At 41.9% G+C, this 22,532-nt stretch overlaps 1 protein-coding gene across 2 annotated transcripts in view; it reads right to left on the bottom strand.

Annotated features, from left to right (window-relative positions):
• The window catches only part of LOC121586278 (probable ATP-dependent RNA helicase ddx6), a 48,138-nt gene that overhangs the window by 5,727 nt on the left and 19,879 nt on the right, over positions 1 to 22,532 (bottom strand). For both annotated transcript variants that reach the window (XM_045226286.1, XM_041902861.2), the window contains 2 exons: positions 11,168 to 11,296; positions 4,800 to 4,916 (listed from right to left, as the gene is read on the bottom strand). In XM_045226286.1, the coding sequence (XP_045082221.1) occupies positions 4,800 to 4,916; positions 11,168 to 11,296 (246 nt within the window). The remainder of the gene's footprint in view (positions 1 to 4,799; positions 4,917 to 11,167; positions 11,297 to 22,532) is intronic.

Genomic DNA, 22,532 nt, shown 5'->3' with positions numbered 1-22,532 from the left:
AATGTGGCAATGCAATTCACTTTTTGTCCTGAATACAAAGTGTTATGTTTGGGGCAAATCCAATGCAAACATTACTGAGTACCACTTTCCATATTTTCAAGCATAGTAGTGGCTGCATCATGTTATAGGTATGCTTGTAATCATTAAGGACTGGGGAGTTTCTCAGGATAAAAAGAAAACGGAATGGAGCTAAGCACAGGCAAAATCCTAGAGGAAAACCTGGTTTAGTCCGCTTTCCACCAGTCACTGGGAGATTAATTCACCATTTTGACATAAATCTGCTTGAAAATCTAGGGCAAGAATTGAAAATGGTTGTCTAGCAATGATCAACAACCAATTTCACAAAGCTTTTAGAGAGACTTACCCAGAAACACTCACAGCTGCAATCACTGCCTAAGGTGATTCTAACATGTACTGACTCAGGGATGTGAATAATGTTCAATACATTAGCAGAAATCTCCCCCCCAAAAAACATGTTTTCACTTTGTCATTATGGGGTATTGTGCGTAGATGGTTGAGAAAAATAATCAATTTAATCAATTTTGAATTCAGGCTGTAACAACAAAATGTGGAATATGTTTACATTTACATTTACATTTTACATTTTAGTCATTTAGCAGACGCTCTTATCCAGAGCGACTTACAGCAATTAGGGTTAAGTGCCTTGCTTAAGGGCACATCGACAGATTTTTCACCTAGTCGGCTCGGGGATTAGAACCAGCGACCTTTCGGTTACTGGCAAAATGCTCTTACCCACTAAGCTACCTGCCGCCCGTCAAGGGGTTTAGTTTACTTTATTTGCACCAAAGAAAACAAGTGATAGACAACAATACAGATAAAAAAATATAGAAAAAATAAAACCGGTGTGCAGGTTTGGTTGGAAGCCCAGTGGCTTATATGAAAACCACACTACAAAAAAGCAATATACAATACATAAGTACAAAAATAAAAAAGGTTTGTTAAAAAAGATAAAACCTACTATTCATGAATTAATTGATCAGTAATCAAAAATATAACAAATTGTTTTGTTTAAATGTGTGTGTGCTTGTGAATGTGTGAGAGTTAGGCTATATGGAAGAGATTACTGAGTAGTTTGGTTCATCAGGCTGACCCCCAGTCTGTCCGTAGAACTCCGAGACAGGATTGTGTCGAGGCACAGATCTGGGGAAGGGTACCAAAATATTTCTGCAGCATTGAAGGTCCCCAAGAACACAGTGACCTCCATCATTCTTAAATGAAAGAACTTTGGAACCACCAATAATCTTCCTAGAGCTGGCCGCCCGGCCAAACTGAGCAATTGGGGGAGAAGGGTCACTCTGACTCTCCAGAGTACCTCTGTGGAGATGGGAGAACCTTCCAGAAGGACAACCATCTCTGCAGCACTCCACCAATCAGGCCAAACAGAAGCCACTCCTCAGTAAAATGCACATGACAGCCCGCTTGGAGTTGGCCAAAAGGCACCTAAAGGACTCTCAGAACATGAGAAACAAGATTCTTTGATGAAACCAAGATTGAACTCTTTGGCCTGAATTCCAAGCGTCACGTCTGGAGGAAACCTGGCACCATCCCTACGGTGAAGCATGTTGGTGGCAGCATCATGCTGTGAGGATGTTTTCAGCGGAAGAGACTGGGGAGACTACTCAGAATCGAGGGAAAGATGAACGGAGCAAAGTACAGAGAGATCCTTGATGAAAACCTGCTTCAGAGCGCTCAGGACCTCAGACTGGGGCGAAGGTTCACCTTCCAACTGGACAACGACCCTAAGCACACAGGCAAGACAATGCAGGAGTGGCTTCGGGACAAGTCTCAATGTCCTTGAGTTGCCCAGCCAGAGCCCGGACTTGAACCCGATCTAACATGTCTGGAGAGACCTGAAAATAGCTGTGCAGGGACGCTCCCCATCCAACCTGACAGAGCTTGAGAGGATCTGAAGAGAAGAATGGGAGGAACTCCCAAAATACAGGTGTGCGAAGCTTGTAGCATCATACCCAAGAAGACCCGAGGCTGTAATATTTCAGTTTATGTGTAATACATTTGCAAAAATTTCGAAAAACCTGTTTTTGCTTTGTCATTATGGGGTATTGTGTGTAGATTGATGAGGGGGGAAAAAATGATTTAATCCATTTTAGAATAAGGCTGTAACAAAATGTGGAAAAAAGTCAAGGGGTCTGAATACAAATTGTTCACTATCATAAACATAACTATATAACCAATTATATGTATAATCATGAAAACCATAGTAATGCAATTTAGAAAGTAATATTTAATGATCAACCGTGTCAAATGCTTTGCATAAATCTAAAAAGATGCCAAGAGCGTATTCATTGTTGTTCAGGGCTGTAAAGATTTTATCCACAAGTTGCAAAAGAGCCATATCTGCGGAGTAGTTTTTACGATATAGAATACAGTGTTGATTTAAATGTTTCAACATTCCCCTATACACCAATTTTTCTAGGATTATGTGAAAAACATGGTAGTACAGATAATTGGACGATAATTTGTAAAATATCTTGGATCCCCAGATTTATAGGAGGGGGATAACTTTGGCAATTTTCAAATATTCAGGAACAATACGAGTTTGCATAGATTTGGTGAAGATATACGTTAGAGGATCAGTAATCGAGGAAGACACTGATTTCACCAAAAAGGCACCAATCTCATCATGACCTGCTGCTGATATCTTTAAGTTACCAATCACATCCATTACATCAGGAGGATCAAACTGAAGCAGAGAAGGGAAATGGCCCTTAATGTATTCCAAGGGATTTCCATCAGCTTTCTCTATTTTCTTTGACAGAGAGGAACCCACATTCACAGTTGATTGATTATTTTCCAAGTTTACTTTATATTATTTAAGGATTCTTGGAATTTGTTAATAAAATATATATTTTGGGATATCTGAAGTAGGTGAGTCAATTTGTTCTTATACTTTTTGTAATTTGCAGAATTCAGGGGAGAGGGATTTGTGAGAAACTTTTTATACAACTAGTTTTTTTTACTGAGGATTTTCTGAGACCGGTTGTAAACCAAGGTTTCAGGAACCCTTCTGCTGCTCTCTTATGTGATTTAACTAAGGGAAAGCAGTGATGAAATACAGAATTGAAAGATGTGAGAAAAGTCTGGTAAGCAGACTCCACATCGGCCTGATTATAAACATTTTCCCATGAAATATCATCAATCAACATCTTAAAGCGCTCACAATTAATTTGGTTAAATATTCTACATTTACTGCTACTAATCATTACCATCTGTTCATTTCCAGCGGCCAAAGAAGTGGAACATTGGAAAGTGGTCAGAAATGTCAGCATAATGTATATCTGTATTAGCCACATTATTCAAAGGATTTATATAAATATTATCAATAAGGGTGGCAGATGAACTGGTCACTCTTGTGGGCTTATAGATGAGGGGATACAGATAGCTGGAGTATAAAGTATTCAAAAAGTCAGATGTCACTGAGTGGTTCTCGCTTTTAAATAAGTTTATGTTGTAATCACCCAATAGAAAACACATTTTATCTTCATTATTAATCAAATCCATGTTGATGCAAGGATATCAATGAAACTCCCAATATCAGAATCGGGTGGCCGATAGATGCATCCAATTACCACTTTACCACCCACAAATGAACTGGAGGGAATTTCTATGAAAGATTATCAGATGTAAGTGCAAGGTCCTCTACGAACAGAACAGAAATGGACACTCCTCCTCCCACTTGATGTTCTAGAGTGGTGAACAGCATCATAAGGAGACATGCCATAAGTCTCTTCAGTCAACCATGCTTCTGAAAGGGCAACAATGGAAAATTCATGATTGAGAGAAGACAGATAATGAACAAGGTGGTCGTGATTTTTAGGAAGACTGCGAACGTTCAAATTAAAGGTAGAAAATAAGCTTGTCTTGGAATTAGATCAACTGCTATACAGGTTGTTACACAGGACCCGTGTAGCTCAGTTGGTAGAGCATGGCGTTTGCAACGCCAAGGTTGTGGGTTCGATTCCCACGGGGGGCCAGTATAAAAAGTAAAAAAAATATGCTCTGGATAAGAGTGTCTGCTAAATGTAAATGTAAAATCTTTTAACATTATAGTAATCACAAGTGATCGTCATCTCTGGTAAAATTCAGGAAATTTTAATCTGGATCAACACAATCATTATATTTATCATTCGCTTCATTAATATCTAAATGGGTTAAAGACCATGTTATCAGGGTTGATATCCTAACCAACTAAGAGAGATACACAGTCGGAATCATCCAATGAGTGGAACGGAAACATAGAAGTGCATACTTCACATGTCCAATACAACCATACATTTGTGTTAGTTTTATCAATAGGGGTGCACTTCCTATGTAATGCACATTGACACAGTCCACATAACACCACTGAAGACTTCAGAGGGTTATGACATTTAGAGCAACGTGAGTTTTTGGTCATGAGGTTAGGTGAAACACATGAACAATGTAGAGTAAATGTGTATGTGTGGGTGGGTGTGTGTGTGTGGTTGCTTGAATACTTTCTGAAGGCACTGTACATGTAAAAACAAAAAACTGGTATAAAAGAGGTATAAAAAGGAACAGCAAGGAATGATATAAACCGTTATTTTTTTGTACGAACCTGTTCAGAACTTTATTTTGCTGGTCTTAACATATGAACGTAACGGGAAAAAAATGTTTCTGTTCAGAATGAAAACGATTGGAAAATAATTTTGGTTCCAACCCGATAATAATGTTTTCCCTCTTTTCAGGCGGATGCAGATTTTCCTCTTGTAGGACAATAAGCGTGAATCTAAATCGCTCACCTGCATCATCTTGGCGTGGATGTAGAAGCAGGAGTAGCCCAGCTGGGTGATCTTCTTGGCCAGCAGCTCAACTCTCTGGGTGGAGTTACAGAAGATGATGGACTGATTGATCTGCAGCTGTGAGAAACAAACCACAAGAGAAAGGAAATGTTAAAACTAACAAACAATAACAAATGTACTTCATATAGCGCTTTTCATGAGAATCTCAAAGCTTTAAATGCATTAAAAACTAAAATATAGAGTTCTGGTAGGTCTTAGGCGATGGTTTAACATGAATGTAAACATTTCTGAAGTGGGTTTGAAAGATCTGAGTGGTTGCGAATCTGACTTTATCCGGACCTTTCCACCCCCCCGGACTAAAGATTGCGAAGATTAAGCGAATGTGCGGAACACGTTCTGTGCATGTGTTTATTCTCTACGCAAAGTCTCTGCTCTACTAGTCTGACTACCAGTCTCTTTAGCTAACATTACACTCGTCACAAGTCTAATAAATCAATTTAATATAGCGTACACCAACACAATAAATCCATTATTCATTTAGACAGGTCTAAAGAAACATGATATGAAGAAAATGTACCCTATTTCATTTACGTCATTTAGCAGACGCTCTTATCCAAAGCGACTTACAAATTGGTGCATTCACCTTATAGCTAGTGGGATAACCACTTTACAATATGTTTTTTTTCTTTCTTTGGGGTGGGGTAAGGGGGGGTAGAAGGATTACTTTATCCTATCCCAGGTATTCCTTAAAGAGGTGGGGTTTCAAGTGTCTCCGGAAGGTGGTGAGTGACTCCGCTGTCCTGGCGTCGTGAGGGAGCTTGTTCCACCATTGGGGTGCCAGAGCAGCGAACAGTTTTGACTGGGCTGAGCGGGAACTGTGCTTCCGCAGAGGTAGGGTGGCCAGCAGGACAGAGGTGGATGAACGCAATGCCCTCGTTTGGGTGTAGGGACTGATAAGAGCCTGAAGGTAAGGAGGTGCCGTTCCCCTCACAGCTCCGTAGGCAAGCACCATGGTCTTGTAGCAGATGCGAGCTTCAACTGGATGCCAGTGGAGTGTGCGGAGGAGCGGGGTGACGTGAAAGAACTTGGGAAGGTTGGACACCAGACGAGGCACATATTAAAGATATTGGAAGGACTGTCTACGTTTACATTTCGTCAGCCAACAAGATTAATAACTAACAAACAGCAAAAGCACTAGCCTATCAACTTTTGTACATAGGCTGCCTATGTCAATCTACTATCCAACATAGTACAAAAGTTGACCTATTCTATTCTTTGCAATAAATAAATATTCCAAACATAGTCTGGGACAGTTGTGGGATGCGATAGATCCCAAATTAATACAACCACTAGCATAAAAAAAACCCATTAAGCAATGAGTCTGACGCAACAGATCAGAACGTTTATCTTAAAATGTTGATAAACTATTAGGCTATTTCTTTACATTATAAGCGCAGCAATGCGCAAACAGGCAGTAAACTATAAGCACGAATGTTCCAAAATGCAATCAATTAGCGGGAAAACACCATTCTCAAAAGTGACCGCAAATGCGATTATGCATGTAATGCTTTTATTATAAAGGTGCATATCTATGGTGAAAATGATGTTCCCCAAACTTCAAATTCATGCGCTGCGTATGTATGCCAGTTAGGCTCTACAACCGATGTAAAGCGGATTAATGTGCTTAATTTTAAGAAGTTATTTGTCCACTTTAGTTGTGATACAAACCTTATCAAAACATGTAGGCCTATGGGATAGGCTACATGAGTTGTGCGACTGATTTGAAAAAGGTCACAAAAAAATGCATGAGCTGTTTGTCTTACTGCACACAAGCTGGGCATTATTCACAACTGATAATATATAATTCACAAGTGATAGGTTTATATTTTCACCCATCAGAATGTTCTTGATTTAATCTTGTTTTTTCATATACTAATGGGCAGAAAAAAAGAAAAAAATGTCATCTATGCACTTAAATAGCGAATGGAGGACGCTTTACCCATGGTTCATTTTCATGCCAGCCAGGTAGGCTATACTCCTGTTGTAAAGAGAAGCAATGTGCTTAATACTAGGAAAGTTGAGAAATAAATATAGTAGGCCTAGCCTATAGAAAGCTGATGGGATCCTCCTGTTTTTAATAGAGGCCATCACTGTTTTCTCAAGCAATTGAATAGCCTATAGAAATGTTGTGCAACATGAGCTCATGGGCTCTCATTAAGTGTTTGATTAGATTTTCGATTACGTCTGCATTGATGTAAGAGTGATTAGAGGGACCATACGGGGGGTGTTAATGCAGTTACTAAAACAGCTGTATCGTTAGATCCGTAGTGGATATTTTTTTACGAACAAATTTGAATAGCAGACAAGTGGATTAAAATGTCATACCCTCGAACTTTTTATCTAACTTTTTGGGGAAGTGGTCAAAATTTCAGTTTATAATAGAAGTTACAGAAAATGCTGTTATTGCAGATACTAAAACAGCTGTAACTTTATCAGAATAAGATATTTTTGTTCCGTGTCAGATTTGAAAAGCAGAGACGTGTCGTGACGTGACTTACTTTAATGTACGACTGTTATTTATCGAATCACCTAACTATGTTTAATTGTCACTCGATTAAATTAATCATGTAACAATTAACTCATTACCAACTCCCAAATTAAACTCTTAGAAGATATGTTATATATCGATAATAGTCACTTATCAAATAATTACCTCATCAGTCTCATTCTGAACAAAGCATTATCCTTGAACCTGAAAGAACCCTAACCTTGTTGATGAATCAGCAATACACAAATTGGCTTAGTTATTTATTTACTAACTAAATAAATAATAACATAATACAAACGCACACAGGTTATTGATTACTAACGTAATACAATGAAAACAGGTCCCTAGTGGACTGGACTAACAATAGCATGAATGCTTGGGTAGAAGGAGGGTCACTTTGGAAAATATGCTCAAGGAAATACAAATGCTTAAAATCCCACTAAACGCTCATTCGGATTAGAAATGCAACATGTATTTACGTGTAGCTGTCCTCAATAGTTGAGTTGATGATGTAGGACTCTGGTTTGCCCACCAGAGATCCCAATGTCCTTGGTAGAGTTTCTGGTCGTAGTTTTGGTTAGAATGGATACTTCAGATGTACCAGCGGTTGTCTGAGAGTGATTGTCTTCTCCTCGCGTGTCTTTTGTGAAAGTTTCTTAGACAACTATACATGCCAGCTGCATTGTCGTCTTCTTCACCTTGTGTAGAGGTTGAGAGTTTCTCCATTTCAAACGTGTGGACTAACGTCTCACGTTTTCTGGTCTTTCTGGTCTAACCATTATGTAACGTGCAGCTTCAGCTTCACGCTTCTTTGGTCTTGTAGAAATGCAACCATATGCAACATTTGGCTTATACCGTAGTATGCTTGGTCTTCCTTTGGTAATGGAGTTGTAGTTTTAAACCATTTTGTAACGTTTAGCTCAAGCTTCACGTCTGCTGGTCTTGTAGTGTGTCAACCATTTTAAGCCGTGATCTTCCTGGTCTGAGGTGAATTTGGTCACAAGGCTTTTTATGCACTCTGTGTAAAATGGGCGTTCCATGTTTGTGCTCATCTGGGCGTGGCCACTGACTGAGAACAAATCAATATGGAAAACAATCTCATCTAGAATGCTAAAATCACATTGTTATCTTCACAAAAGTATTATTATACTTAATCATTCGTTTTATACAACAATTAGATGCAAACCTCATAACTGGGAAGTGTACATCCCCAGAGATACAGTTATGTTGTTCCACCGTCTTTAATGACATCACAACATAGTAACGAATTTGACATGATTGTTCTTTAAGTCTCCACCAACAATTTCCCACATTCTTTTAAGTAGGAATATTGTTTCATTATCCACTTTTGGATGTTGGAGTCTTGGCGGGAAGACTTCCTTTTTCTGACAGGGAAATTCCCTCTCCAAATACTGCATGGCATGGAAAAGTACGTTTCTGCAAGGAATTTACGACCGGTCATAAAACTTGCCCCCAGGAAAGGGGTTGTTCAAACCTTTGCCTAGCCGGCATCTTTGATCCTCAGCCCATGAGGGCAAGTCATGACACATGGAGGAAGATTTCATACGCTCAAATGTTGTGTCTAAGTTGTTAACAAAGTGGTCAAAGTAGCCGATACGTGTCAAAAGTTGTATTGTTGTATTTACTGTGAATGGAATGTTGGAAGTGATGATGTCACAATGGAGAGATTTAGAATGTTGAGGAAATCCAATACAAGGGGATGGAGGACAAAAAGTTGAATATTTTAAAAAGTATAAAGGATATCAAAAACTTGTATACAAGCAACTCAAGCGAGACCAGTCTGCACATTTGAAAGTTTGAACGGCATTTCTAGCTTAAAGAAAAAATCCATTCCTTTAATTTAGTGTTAAATAACACTAATATGTATGAACTATATTTTTTGTGAACAAATACGTTTCAATTTGGCTTTATAAGAAGGTTGGTAGCAACATGGAAAATCGTTGTGGAAATCTGTTGCAGCTCAAGTAGACTACAAAACCCACAATGCAATGCTCTTTCTCTGGGCTAGCTAGTAAGAAAGAAAACGTAGCTACACACAATAATACCAAAGACAATATCAGCATGTAACGTAGCTAGTTAGCTGTAAAATCGCCTAAACAAACTGCACTATCAATTTAGGAGTCTACAATCTCACCATGTTCAACCTGCAGATCGATGTGCCTCAGAGTGGAGTCTGACATTCGCAACGGCAGATATACTTTTGAGGAGCTGGGGAAACGTTGCCCATGCTACATCAATGAGCCGCACGGTGCATTCTGGGACAAGGAGCGTTCTCCTTCAAGGAGTGAATGGGAGTCTATTGGGCACTAGTTTAAAAACCCAACATTAGCACGAATTTCGTCAACAAGAAGTACAACACTACAAATCTTTTCCGATATGTGAGATAATTAACCTCCTATCTGTAGTATCGTATAGCTTTAGAATCGTGACATTACGTACTTGAGGAAAATAGGCACTTTCTCGACATATACAATTACTTTGAGAAGGGATTGCGTGACGATTAGCTTAGCAACCGCGTGACGCAGCATGACAACGTGAACGCGATTAGTCGACAGTCTGGTGGGTGGGGCTTTATATGTTACATCATTCAATGCCTAGATCTGCTCTATGCTATACTCGCTCAGCCATGCATTAAACTGTCTTTTTTACAAACAGTGATTGAATTATATTAGCCTAAATTATGACTTTCCAATCTACTCGTCACATTACGAATAGTAGGCCATCTTACATAAGTCTGCAAATGCGATGATGCATGGAATGCTTTATTACAAAAGGTGCACTTTTATGGTGAAAATTAGCTTCCCCAAACTTGAAACTCGCGCGCTGCCTATATACACCAGGTAGGCTACACCGGTTGTAAAGCGGATTAATATTCAGTCTTTAAATATACTAAATAATACATGTGTGAAATTAGTTTTGATTTAGAATGGACCATTATCAGGCATTTGTGGGAACAGGGGCAGGGGAACAAAAACACGTAATCCGTATGCACTTAAATAGCGAATCGAAGACACTTTTCTCATGGTTCATTTTCATGCCAGCCAGGTAGGCTACTCCTGTTGTAAAGCAAAGCGCTTAATATTAGGAAAGTTGAGAAATAAATATAGCAAGCCTATAGAAAGCTGATGGGATCCTCTTTTTAATAGAGGCCATTAAAACTTCTCATGCAATTGCATAGCCTATAGAAATGTGGCGCAACATGAGCTCATGGGCTCTCATTAAGTGTTTGATTTGATATTGGATTGCGTTTGATGTCTCATTGATTATAGGGACAATAGAGAGCTGCGTAAAAGGCCATTAGCGACTGGCAGTTATAGCAAGTTCGGTAGGCTACTAATGACCATCAGCCTAGTTACCGTGACTGAACAGGCACGTGGAATTTGACTGTGGTCATGACTCGTGACCGCTGGCGTGTCAGTAATCCGGTCACCATAACAGCCCTAGTTGGTATGCAGATACTACGACTTTTCACCGGTAAAACTTGAAGAATTATCATTCACGATTGACAGTGAGAAATGTGAATGGAAGGAGACCATAAAAATGTGTGGGTAAAGAAAATGCATGTGCACAATGTGATCCTCACACGTGCAGAAGCTTCAGGACCTTTAGTCCAGGGAAAAAAAAGGTCAGGGAAAAGTCAGATCTGCAGCCACGACCTTAAAATATTGTCTAACTCATTACTACCGATGGTAATAAAGGCTGCCTGTAAAGGCTCTGTGGTACACTAATCTGTGCCCACATACCAGACTACAAGTACATTCACATAAAAGAGTGTGTGTTCAACGTTGCCAAGGCTTACCCTGGAGAAGAGCGTGTTGAGACAGTGGACTTTTTGTCTCTCAGTGACGTAGGCATAGTACTGGGTGATGCCCTTCAGAGTCAGCTCCTCCATCAGGTTGATCTCATAGGGTTTCTGCAGGTGCTTGGCCTGGTGGAGGAGAGAGGGCAGAAAGGGAGGGGGGATACAGAGAGGATGAGAGAGTGAGGACAGAAAGGGGGACAGGAAAAGAGAAAAAAGCAGAGAGGGTTATTAAAGTGCCTGAGTAAATCAATGCTAGGATAACTACATGTGTGCCCGCACACACACACGGCTAGACCCTTGCAGCAACTTAAGACAAAACTGACAGCCTTTTCTTGCGTGCAACCAAGAGGAAGTGAAAACCATGCAGAGGACAGTAAAACAACACATAGCCCAAGCTAAGGACAACTACAAAAAAGAAAAAGTGGAAACCATGTTCCACAGAGGGAATCTCAGGCAGGACTGGCAAACCTTACCGGTCAAGTCAAGAAGAAAACCCAAGGGAAAACCAAAAGGATGAGGAACAGTTTGTCAATGAACTCAACACTTTTCACTGTAGTTTTGATAATCACGACTTCTCCACTGTAACAGAAAGCCTGAGGGAACAACCGGAGTTCCAGGCCTTGGATGGAGAAAACCGCAGAGGAGATGGTGAGACGGGTCTTCGAGAGTCAAATCCAACAAAGCGCCAGGAGCAGACAAAATCAAGGGACAGCTACTGAAGGAATGTAGATGACATCTTCTGCACTCGCTTTAACACTACAACCACCTGGCCTTTCAGCCTATAAGTACCCGCTAGAGAGCGTTGCCGTGTGTCCTCTTTAGCATATGTATCAGATGCATATCAACCCGCAAGGTGCGCAAACATGAGCACCAATGCTTGATAAATAGTGCATAAACTATTGTAAAGGATTAATTGCATGAATAAATATTTGTGGAAATATATCCAAAAAAATACACATATTTTTTTAGAGAGTCAAGGATATGTTTTGTATAATTCTACAAAGTCCTAGACAAAACGTAGGCCAATAAGCCCATTTTTCATTTCCCTTATAATGAAAAAATTAGCGTAACCCATTTGATCAACTTCAATTGTAGATTCGATTAGTAATAGAGTTACAGTAATTTATGAAGTGCAGTTACAGCTTCTTTTGACAAAGTAGAAACTAAAAATATATTAATAATAATAATAAACCAGCCATGTGCACAGGTGAAATTATTTGCCCTATTCCTAAACAAAACCACAAGTGCATGAACAATTGTAAAGGATGACTGGCATAAATAAATATTTGTGGAACTATATTAAAATAGTAATTTGTTGATTGTATTGGACACTATATTGTGTCCTTATATGCATGCATTTAGCATGAAACAATATCATCTTCTTTATGCTTCTGGTCCACAGTCAGCACACAGCTTTGCGGCTTTGTGTGAGCAAGCCCCACAAACAACAAAATTGGTTGCACTGCACAGTTTATGGTCCTTGTTTCGTGTACACCTGCCGCAGATTTGGCAGAATCTCTCTGAAGTGGTTGAGTGGCATGGTCTCTCGGAAAAAGTCCACCCAATACAGTTCATTCGGGAAGTATTCAGACCCCTTGATTTTTTCCCACATTTTTACGTTACTGCCTTATTCTAAAATTGATTAAATTGTTTTTTTATCCCCTTCATAAATCTACACACAATACCCCATAATCACAAAGCAAAAACAGGTTTAGAAATGTTTGCAAATGTATTTAAACAACAAAACGGAATTCAAATTTACATAAGTATTCAGACCCATTACTCAGTATTTTGTTGAAGCACCTTTGGCAGCGATTACAGCCTCAAGTGTTATTGGGTGACGCTACAAACTTGGCACACCTGTATTTGGGGAGTTTCTCCCATTCTTCTCTGCAGATCCTCTCAAGCTCTGTCAGATTGGATGGGGAGCGTCGCGGTGCAGAGCTATTTTCAGGTCTTTTGTTCGATCGGGTTCAAGTCCAGGCTCTGTCTGGGCCACTCAACGACATTCAGAGACTTGTCCCGAAGCCACTCTTGCATTGTTTTGGCTGTGTACTTAGGGTCAATGCCCTGTTGGAAGGTGAACCTTCGCCCCTGTCTGAGGCCCTGAGCGCTCTGGAGCAGGTTTTCATCAAGGATCTCTGTACTTTGCTTCATTCATCTTTACCTCGATCCTGACTAGTCTTCCAGTCCCTGCCGCTGAAAAGCATCCCCACAGCATGATTCTGCCACCACCGTGCTTCACCGTAGTGATTGTATTGGCCATGTGATGAGTGGTGCCTGGTTTCCTCCAGACGTGACGCTTGGCATTCAGGCCAAAGAGTTCAATCTTGGTTTCATCAGACCTGAGAATCTTGTTTATCATGGTCTGAGAGTCCTTTGGGTGCCTTTTGACAATCTCCAAGCAGGCTGTCATGTGCCTTTTAATGAGGAGTGGCTTCTGTCTGGCCACTACCATAAAGGCCTGATTGGTGGAGTGCTGCAGAGATGGTAGTCCTTCTGGAAAGTTCTGCCATCTCCAGAGAGTAACTCTGGAGCTCTGCCAGAGTGACCATCGGGTTCTTGGTCACCTCCCTGACCAAGGCCCTTCTCCCCCGATTGCTCAGTTTAGCCGAGAGGCCAGATCTAGGAAGAGTCTTGGTGGTTCCAAACTTCTTCCATTTAAGAATGATGGAGGCCACTGTGTTTGTGGGGACAGTCAATGCTGCAGACATTTTTTGGTACACTTCCCCAGATCTGTGCCTCAACACAATCCTGTCTCGGAGCTCTACGGACAATTCCTTCGACCTCATGGCTAGGTTTTTGTTCTGACATGCATTGTCAACTGTGGGACCTGATATAGACAGGTGTGTGCCCTTCCAAATCATGTCCAATCAATTGAATTTACCACAGGTGGACTCCAATCAAGTTATAGAAACATCAAGGACGATTAATGGAAACAGGATGTACTGGAGCTCAATTTCGAGTCTCATAGCAAAGGGTCTGAATACTTATGTAAATAAGGTATTGGTTTGTAATTTTTTAAATAAATTTGCAAACATTTCTAAAATCTCTTTTCGCTTTGTCATTATGGAGTATTGTGTGCTGAGGTATTGTATTGATGAGAATCCATTTTAGAATCCATTTTAGAATAAGGCTGTAACGTCACAAAATGTGGAAAAAGTGAAAGGGTCCGAATACTTTCCGAATGCACTGTACCGATCAGACCAAATTGACTCCACATCCATGCTCTTTCCGCCGTATGCCCAGCGGACATACAGTACCAGTCAAAAGTTAGGACACACCTACTCATTCCAGGGTTTTTCTTTATTTTTACTATTTTCTACATTGTAGAACAAAAAAACTATGAATTAACACATATGGAATCATGTAGTAACAAGTGTTAAACAGTGCTGTTTCTGGCGACTGCCTCCCTGACATGACTGTTTCATGGTGAATATCTACATGACTTGTAGCAAGTATCCTCTCTTACCATTTCTGTTGCATTAGAGCCTGAAATTGTGATGCATTGAAAAAGGCTGTCCCTCCAAACTGTTTGTCTTTCTATCAGGTTTCATAGATGACAGCTTTGCACACTCTTGGCATTCTCAAGGCCGTTTTGGTATTTTTTATTTGACCTTTATTTAACCAGGTAAGCCAGTTGAGAACAAGTTCTCATTTACAACTGCGACCTGGCCAAGATAAAGCAAAGCAGTGCGATAAAAACAACAACACAGAGTTACATATGGGGTAAACAAAACATAAAGTCAAAAATACAACAGAAAAGATATACAGTGTGTGCGAATGTAGTAAGTTATGGAGGTAAGGTAATAAATAGGCCATAGTGCAAAATAGTTACAATTTCGTATAATACTGGAATGATAGATGTGCAAAAGATGTGCAAATAAGCAAAATAAATAACAATATGGGGATGAGGTAGTTGGGTGGGCTAATTTCAGAAAGGCTGTGTACAGGTGCAGTGGACGGTAAGCTGCTCTGACAACTGACGCTTAAAGTTAGTGAGGGAGATAAGAGTCTCCAGTTCGTTCCAGTCATTGGCAGCAGAGAACTGGAAGGAATGGCGGCCAAAGGAGGTGTTGGCTTTGGGGATGACCAGTGAGATATACCTGCTGGAGCGCAGACTACGGGTGGGTGTTGCTATGGTGACCAGTGAGCTAAGATAAGACGGGGATTTGCCTAGCAGTGATTTATAGATGACCTGGAGCCAGTGGGTTTGGCGACGAATATGTAGTGAGGGCCAGCCAACAAGAGCGTACGGGTCACAATGGTGGGTAGTATATGGGGCTTTGGTGACAAAACGGATGGCACTGTGATAGACTACATCCAATTTGCTGAGTAGGGTGTTGGAGGCTATTTTGTAAATGACATCGCCGAAGTCAAGGATCGGTAGGATAGTCCGTTTTACGAGGGCATGTTTGGCAGCATGAGTGAAGGGGGCTTTGTTGCGAAATAGGAAGCCGATTCTAGATCTAACTTTTGATTGGAGATGCTTAATGTGAGTCTGGAAGGAGAGTTTACAGTCTAACCAGACACCTAGGTATTTGTAGTTGTCCACATACTCTAGGTCAGACCCGCCGAGAGTAGTGATTCTAGTCGGGTGGGCGGGTGCAAGCAGCGTTCGGTTGAAGAGTATGCATTTAGTTTTACTAGTGTTTAAGAGCAGTTGGAGGCTACGGAAGGAGTGTTGTATGGCATTGAAGCTCGTTTGGAGGTTTGTTAACACAGTGTCCAATGAAGGGCCAGATGTATACAAAATGGTGTCGTCCGCATAGAGGTGGATCCGAGCGTCACCAGCAGCAAGAGCGACATCATTGATATACACAGAGAATAGTCGGCCCGAGAATTGAACCCTGTGGCACCCGCATAGAGACGGCCAGAGGTCCAGACAACAGGCCCTCCGATTTGACACATTGAACTCTATCTGAGAAGTAGTTGGTGAACCAGGCGAGGCAGTCATTAGAGAAACCAAGGCTATTTCGTCTGCCAATAAGAATGCGGTGGTTGACAGAGTCGAAAGCCTTGGCCAGGTCGATGAAGACGGATGCGCAGTACTGTCTTTTATCGATTGCGTTTATAATATCGTTTAGGACCTTGAGCGTGGCTGAAGTGCACCCATGACCAGCTCGGAAACCGGATTGCATAGCGGAGAAGGTACGGTGGGATTCGAAATGGTCGGTGATCTGTTTGTTAACTTGGCTTTCAAAAACTTTCGAAAGGCAGGGCAGGATGGATATAGGTCTGTAACAGTTTGGATCTAGAGTGTCACCCCCTTTGAAGAGAGGGATGACCGCGGCAGCTTTCCAATCTCTGGGGATCTCAGACGTTACGAAAGAGAGGTTGAACCGGCTAGTAATAGGGGTTGCGACAATTTCGGCGGCTAGTTTTAGAAAGAAAGGGTCCAGATTGTCTAGCCCAGCTGATTTGTAGGGGTCCAGATTTTTTAGCTCTTTCAGAACATCAGCTGTCTGAATTTGTGTGAAGGAGAAGCGGGGGGGGCATGGGCAAGTTGCAGCGGAGGGTAGTGGTAGCCAGGTGGAAAGCATGGCCAGCCGTAGCAAAATGCTTGTTGAAATTCTCGATTATCGTAGATTTATCGGTGGTGACAGTGTTTCCTAGCCTCAGTGCAGTGGGCCGTTGGGAGGAGGTGCTCTTATTTTCCATGGACTTTAGTGTCCCAAAACTTTTTGGAGTTAGTGCTACAGGATGCAAATTTCTGTTTGAAAAAGCTAGCCTTTGCTTTCCTAACTGATTGTGTATATTGGTTCCTGACTTCCCTAAAAAGTTGCATATCGCGGGGGCTGTTCGATGCTAATACAGTACGCCACAGGATGTTTTTGTGCTGGTCAAGGGCAGTCAAGTCTGAGGAGAACCAGGGGCTACATCTGTTCTTAGTTCTGAATTTTTAAAGTGTTTTAGGGAGCGTTTGACAGTGATGAGGGGTGGTCGTTTGATCGCGGACCCATTACGGACACAAATCAAATCAAATTTTATTGGTCACATGCGCCGAATACAACAGGTGCAGACATTACAGTGAAATGCTTACTTACAGCCCTTAACCAACAGTGCATTTATTTTTTACAAAAAAAGTAAAAATAAAACAACAACAAAAAAAGTGTTGAGAGAAAAAAGAGCAGAAGTAAAATAAAGTGACAGTAGGGAGGCTATATATACAGGGGGGTACCGTTGCAGAGTCAATGTGCGGGGGCACCGGCTAGTTGAGGTAGTTGAGGTAATATGTACATGTGGGTAGAGTTAAAGTGACTATGCATAAATAATTAACAGAGTAGCAGCAGCGTAAAAAAGCATGGGGTGGGGGGCAGTGCAAATAGTCCGGGTAGCCATGATTAGCTGTTCAGGAGTCTTATGGCTTGGGGGTAGAAGCTGTTGAGAAGTCTTTTGGACCTAGACTTGGCACTCCGGTACCGCTTGCCGTGCGGTAGCAGAGAGAACAGTCTATGACTAGGGTGGCTGGAGTCTTTACAATTTTGAGGGCCTTCCTCTGACACCGCCTGGTATAGAGGTCCTGGATGGCAGGAAGCTTGGCCCCAGTGATGTACTGGGCCGTACGCACTACCCTCTGTAGTGCCTTGCGGTCGGAGGCCAAGCAGTTGCCATACCAGGCGGTGATGCAACCAGTCAGGATGCTCTCGATGGTGCAGCTGTAGAATTTTTTGAGGATCTGAGGACCCATGCCAAATCTTTTCAGTCTCCTGAGGGGGAATAGGCTTTGTCGTGCCCTCTTCACGACTGTCTTGGTGTGTTTGGACCATGATAGTTCGTTGGTGATGTGGACACCAAGGAACTTGAAGCTCTCAACTTGTTCCACTACAGCCCCGTCGATGAGAATGGGGGCGTGCTCAGTCCTCTTCTTTTTCTTGTAGTCCACAATCATCTCCTTTGTCTTGGTCACGCAGGCAATAAGGCAGTGATCGCTGAGATCCTGGTTGAAGACAGCGGAGATGTATTTAGAGGGTAAATTTGTCAGGATGATATCTATGAGGGTGCCCATGTTTACAGATTTAGGGTTGTACCTGGTAGGTTCGTTGATCATTTGTGTGAGATTGAGGGCATCTAGTTTAGATTGTAGGTTGGCCGGGGTGTTAAGCATATCCCAGTTTAGGTCACCAAGCAGTACGAACTCTGAGGATAGATGGGGGGCAATCAGTTCACATATGGTGTCCAGGGCACAGCTCGGGGCTGAGGGGGGTCTGTAGCAAGCGGCAACAGTGAGAGACTTACAGTGGGGAAAAAAAGTATTTAGTCAGCCACCAATTGTGCAAGTTCTCCCACTTAAAAAGATGAGAGAGGCCTGTAATTTTCATCATAGGTGCACGTCAACTCTGACAGACAAAATGAGGGAAAAAAATCCAGAAAATCACATTGTAGGATTTTTTATGAATTTATTTGCAAATTATGGTGGAAAATAAGTATTTGGTCACCTACAAACAAGCAAGATTTCTGCCTCTCACAGACCTGTAACTTCTTCTTTAAGAGGCTCCTCTGTCCTCCACTCGTTACCTATATTAATGGCACCTGTTTGAACTTGTTATCAGTATAAAAGACACCTGTCCACAACCTCAAACAGTCACACTCCAAACTCCACTATGGCCAAGACCAAAGAGCTGTCAAAGGACACCAGAAACAAAATTGTAGACCTGCACCAGCCTGGGAAGACTGAATCTGCAATAGGTAAGCAGCTTGGTTTGAAGAAATCAACTGTGGGAGCAATTATTAGGAAATGGAAGACATACAAGACCACTGATAATCTCCCTCGATCTGGGGCTCCACGCAAGATAAATTTGCAAATAAATTCATAAAAAATCCTACAATGTGATTTTCTGGATTTTTTAATCTCAATTTGTCTGTCATAGTTGACGTGTACCTATGATGAAAATTACAGGCCTCTCATCTTTTTAAGTGGGAGAACTTGCACAATTGGTGGCTGACTAAATACTTTTTTCCCCCACTGTATTTCTGGAAAGGTGGATTTTTAGCAGTAGAAGCTATAACTGTTTGGGCACAGACCTGGATAGTACGATAGAGCTCTGCAGGCTATCTCTACAGTAGATTGCAACCCCACCCCCTTTGGCAGTTCTATCGAGACGGAAAATTTTGTAGTTGGGGATGGACATTTCTGAATTTTTGGTAGCCTTCCTAAGCCAAGATTCAGACACTGCTAGAACATCAGGGTTGGCGGAGTGTGCTAGCGCAGTGAATAACTCAAACTTAGGAAAGAGGCTTCGGATATTAACGTGCAAGAAACCAAGGCTTTTACGATTACAGAAGTCAACAAATGATAGCTCCTGGGGAGTAGGAGTGATACTGGGGGCTACAGGGCCTGGGTTAACCTCTACATCACCAGAGGAACAGAGGAGGAGTAGAATAAGGATATGGCTAAAGGCTTTAAGTACTGGTCTTCTAGTTCGTTGGGTACAGAGAAAAAAAGGGGCAGGTTTCCGGGCGTTGTAGAATAGATTCAGGGCAAAAGGTACAGAAAAGGATATGGAAGGATAGGAGTACAGTGGAGGTAAACCTAAGCGTTGGGTAACGATGAAGGAGATAGCATCACTGGAGGCACCGATTGAGTCGGTCTCTGCGTGTATGGGGGGTGGGACAAAAGAGCTATCTAAGGCAGGTTTAGCTGGGTTGGGGGATCTACAATGAAATAGTACAATAAGAAATAAGCGAAACAGCAATAAGCAAGGCATAATGACATGGGAGAGAGGCATAAAGCAATCACAGGTGTATTTCGAGAGAGCTAAGACAACAGCTGGTAATGTCGACAAAGTTTGGGCTGAGGCTAAACATAAACAGGATGCGGTACCGTAAAATGGAACAGTCCAGCAGGCATCAGCTGTATAGCTGAGTTATCATAAGGTCCGGTGAACAGCAATAGGAGAGTTCGGAGGTAGTTCGGGGGCTGCTACAGCACTAGCTAGCAAGAGGCCACGGCTAGCGTGTGCTAGCGGGCCGGGGCTAGCAGATGGATCTTCGTGGTCGACGTCGTAACGGGAAGCCTGTTGTAACCACATCAGACGATTTCGTCGGCAGACCAGTCGTGTTGGATCGGCGGGGCTCCGTGTCGACACTAGGAGGTCCCGTCCGGTTGACAAGGAGGTAGATAGCCGGGAGATGGGTCTGGCTCAAGGCTAACTCAGGGCTGATTAGCCAACTACAAAACGTCCATTTGGTTGCAGCTAGCTAGTAGCGATGAATCCGGTGTTAATGGTTCAGTGATTCCGGCAGAAAAAACGATATGTTCAGGGTCGATAACACACTGTGCAGACAGTGCAGACTGGCTGAATAATAGTCCAGGCTAGAGCTGGCTGGCATGTATGTAGTGCAGGCCACGGCCACGGACAATGGTGAAGACCGCTAAACGGTGGCTAATAGCAAGTAGCTAGTTAGCTGGCTAGCGATGATCCGATGTTAAGGTCCAGTTGTTCTGGCAGAAAATCCGATATGCTCTGGCTCGATAGCGCGATGTGCAGACTGGCCGACAATTGTCCAGGCTAGAGCTGGCTGGTAGGAAGTGCAGGCCACGGCCACGGACAATGGTGAAGACCGCTAAACGGTGGCTAATAGCAAGTAGCTAGTTAGCTGGCTAGCGATGATCCGATGTTAAGGTCCAGTTGTTCTGGCAGAAAATCCGATATGCTCTGGCTCGATAGCGCGATGTGCAGACTGGCCGACAATTGTCCAGGCTAGAGCTGGCTGGTAGGAAGTGCAGGCCACGGCCACGGACAATGGTGAAGACCGCTAAACGGTGGCTAATAGCAAGTAGCTAGTTAGCTGGTTAGTTTCAGCCAGAGGTTCTGGATAAAAATGTATGAAGAAACAACAGAATCCGTTCCACATTGGGTGAGGCGGGTTGCAGGAAAGTATATTTAGTTAAAGGATGGAAAGTGAGATTGAAAAATATATACAAAAAAGACAAAAAAACAAAAAACAGGCTATTTACATAAAGGACACTACAGAAAACACGACCGCACTGCTATGCCATCTTGGATAGATTGTAGGTTGGCTATCTTGGATGGTAATGAATATAGGCTACAAGATAGATAGGCAGTTTGTAATAGGTGAATATCCCTATGTGAATGCAGCCATACACAGCTGTCGTACCAAAATAATGCGTAAATGTTTCCTTTTCTGTGCGCATGTGCAACAGTACAATCTCTGATGTGCTGCAACATCTGCATTTCACAAAAACTCGTCACTCTTTTCTACCCAAACCGTGCAATCTGTCCCAGACTCCTGTCTCACCGTGGCAGTTGGGATCACCGTCTCAGCTGGCTCTGTTCTGGTTTTTCTGCAGCGAAGCTCAGGCATCAAAGGTGGAGGCTCGAAGTCAACATCAGAATCAGATGAACACTTAATCAGCAACGTCGATTTCAAGCTCAATATCCGATCCTCCATCCGACTCCAACTCATATTATAGAAATCAAAATGTTTTACCTGCATGGGACTCTGAAGTGATACTCCTTTCCCTGCATCTGTAAATTACAAGTTGCGCCCATCTCTTCAAGTACAATTTGACAACTGATAGGCCTAATATTGTCACTTGTCAGATTGTCAATTTAATCTTGTCTGTAGGCTAACTCTTATTATGTGTGAAATTAGTTTAGGTGTAGTTTCGATGGGCCGTCTGTGCAGGCTGACTGGCATCATGTTTCCCACTCATGAAGTTGGATAGAGTCAAGCATATGTTTTGCATTATTCTAAAGGCCTACTGCAACACCTAACATGTTTTCATTTAGCTTATAATACATTTGATTACTAATCGAGATACAGTAAATAAAACAGTCCCGTAACAGCTTATTTTTACAAAAAGTAATATGTAAAAGAGAATGGAATCAACCCGCAAGGCGCGCGGTCAAATTAACATCAGCGCCAACGCTGACAAATAGGCATAACAAACTCATCATTACACTATTGTCTTTCTAATCTAAAATCAACCTCTTCACCCTCCTTATCATTCAGTTAGGCCTAATTTATATTAAATTGTGAAGTAAGGTGCACAATTGTTGCCTATTCATCCATTTGTCATTCATTCAGTGAGGAGAGAGACTCATTAGCACCTGGCTGGGTACCAACGTCCTACAGCACATTGTCTTGGCAGGTTAAGTTGGGAATAGGTGTGAAAAAAACAGGTAAAAAAGGCTCCAAATACTTTAGTGTAAAATACAAACATTTAGGAAAAGTCAGGGAATGACTCGGACAGCTTTATTTTGTATCTTTATTTTTTGACAAAATCAAAACATCAGTGGCCGTTAGCCTTTGGCAGTTCTAGTGTTCAAATCAAATCAAAATGTATTTGCCACATGCGGCGAATACAGCAGGTGTAGACATTACAGCGAAATGC

The sequence above is a fragment of the Coregonus clupeaformis genome, chromosome 17, assembly GCF_020615455.1.
Source record: "Coregonus clupeaformis isolate EN_2021a chromosome 17, ASM2061545v1, whole genome shotgun sequence".
Classification (NCBI taxonomy): domain Eukaryota; kingdom Metazoa; phylum Chordata; class Actinopteri; order Salmoniformes; family Salmonidae; genus Coregonus; species Coregonus clupeaformis.
This window is presented reverse-complemented; position numbering and strand designations above follow the sequence as displayed.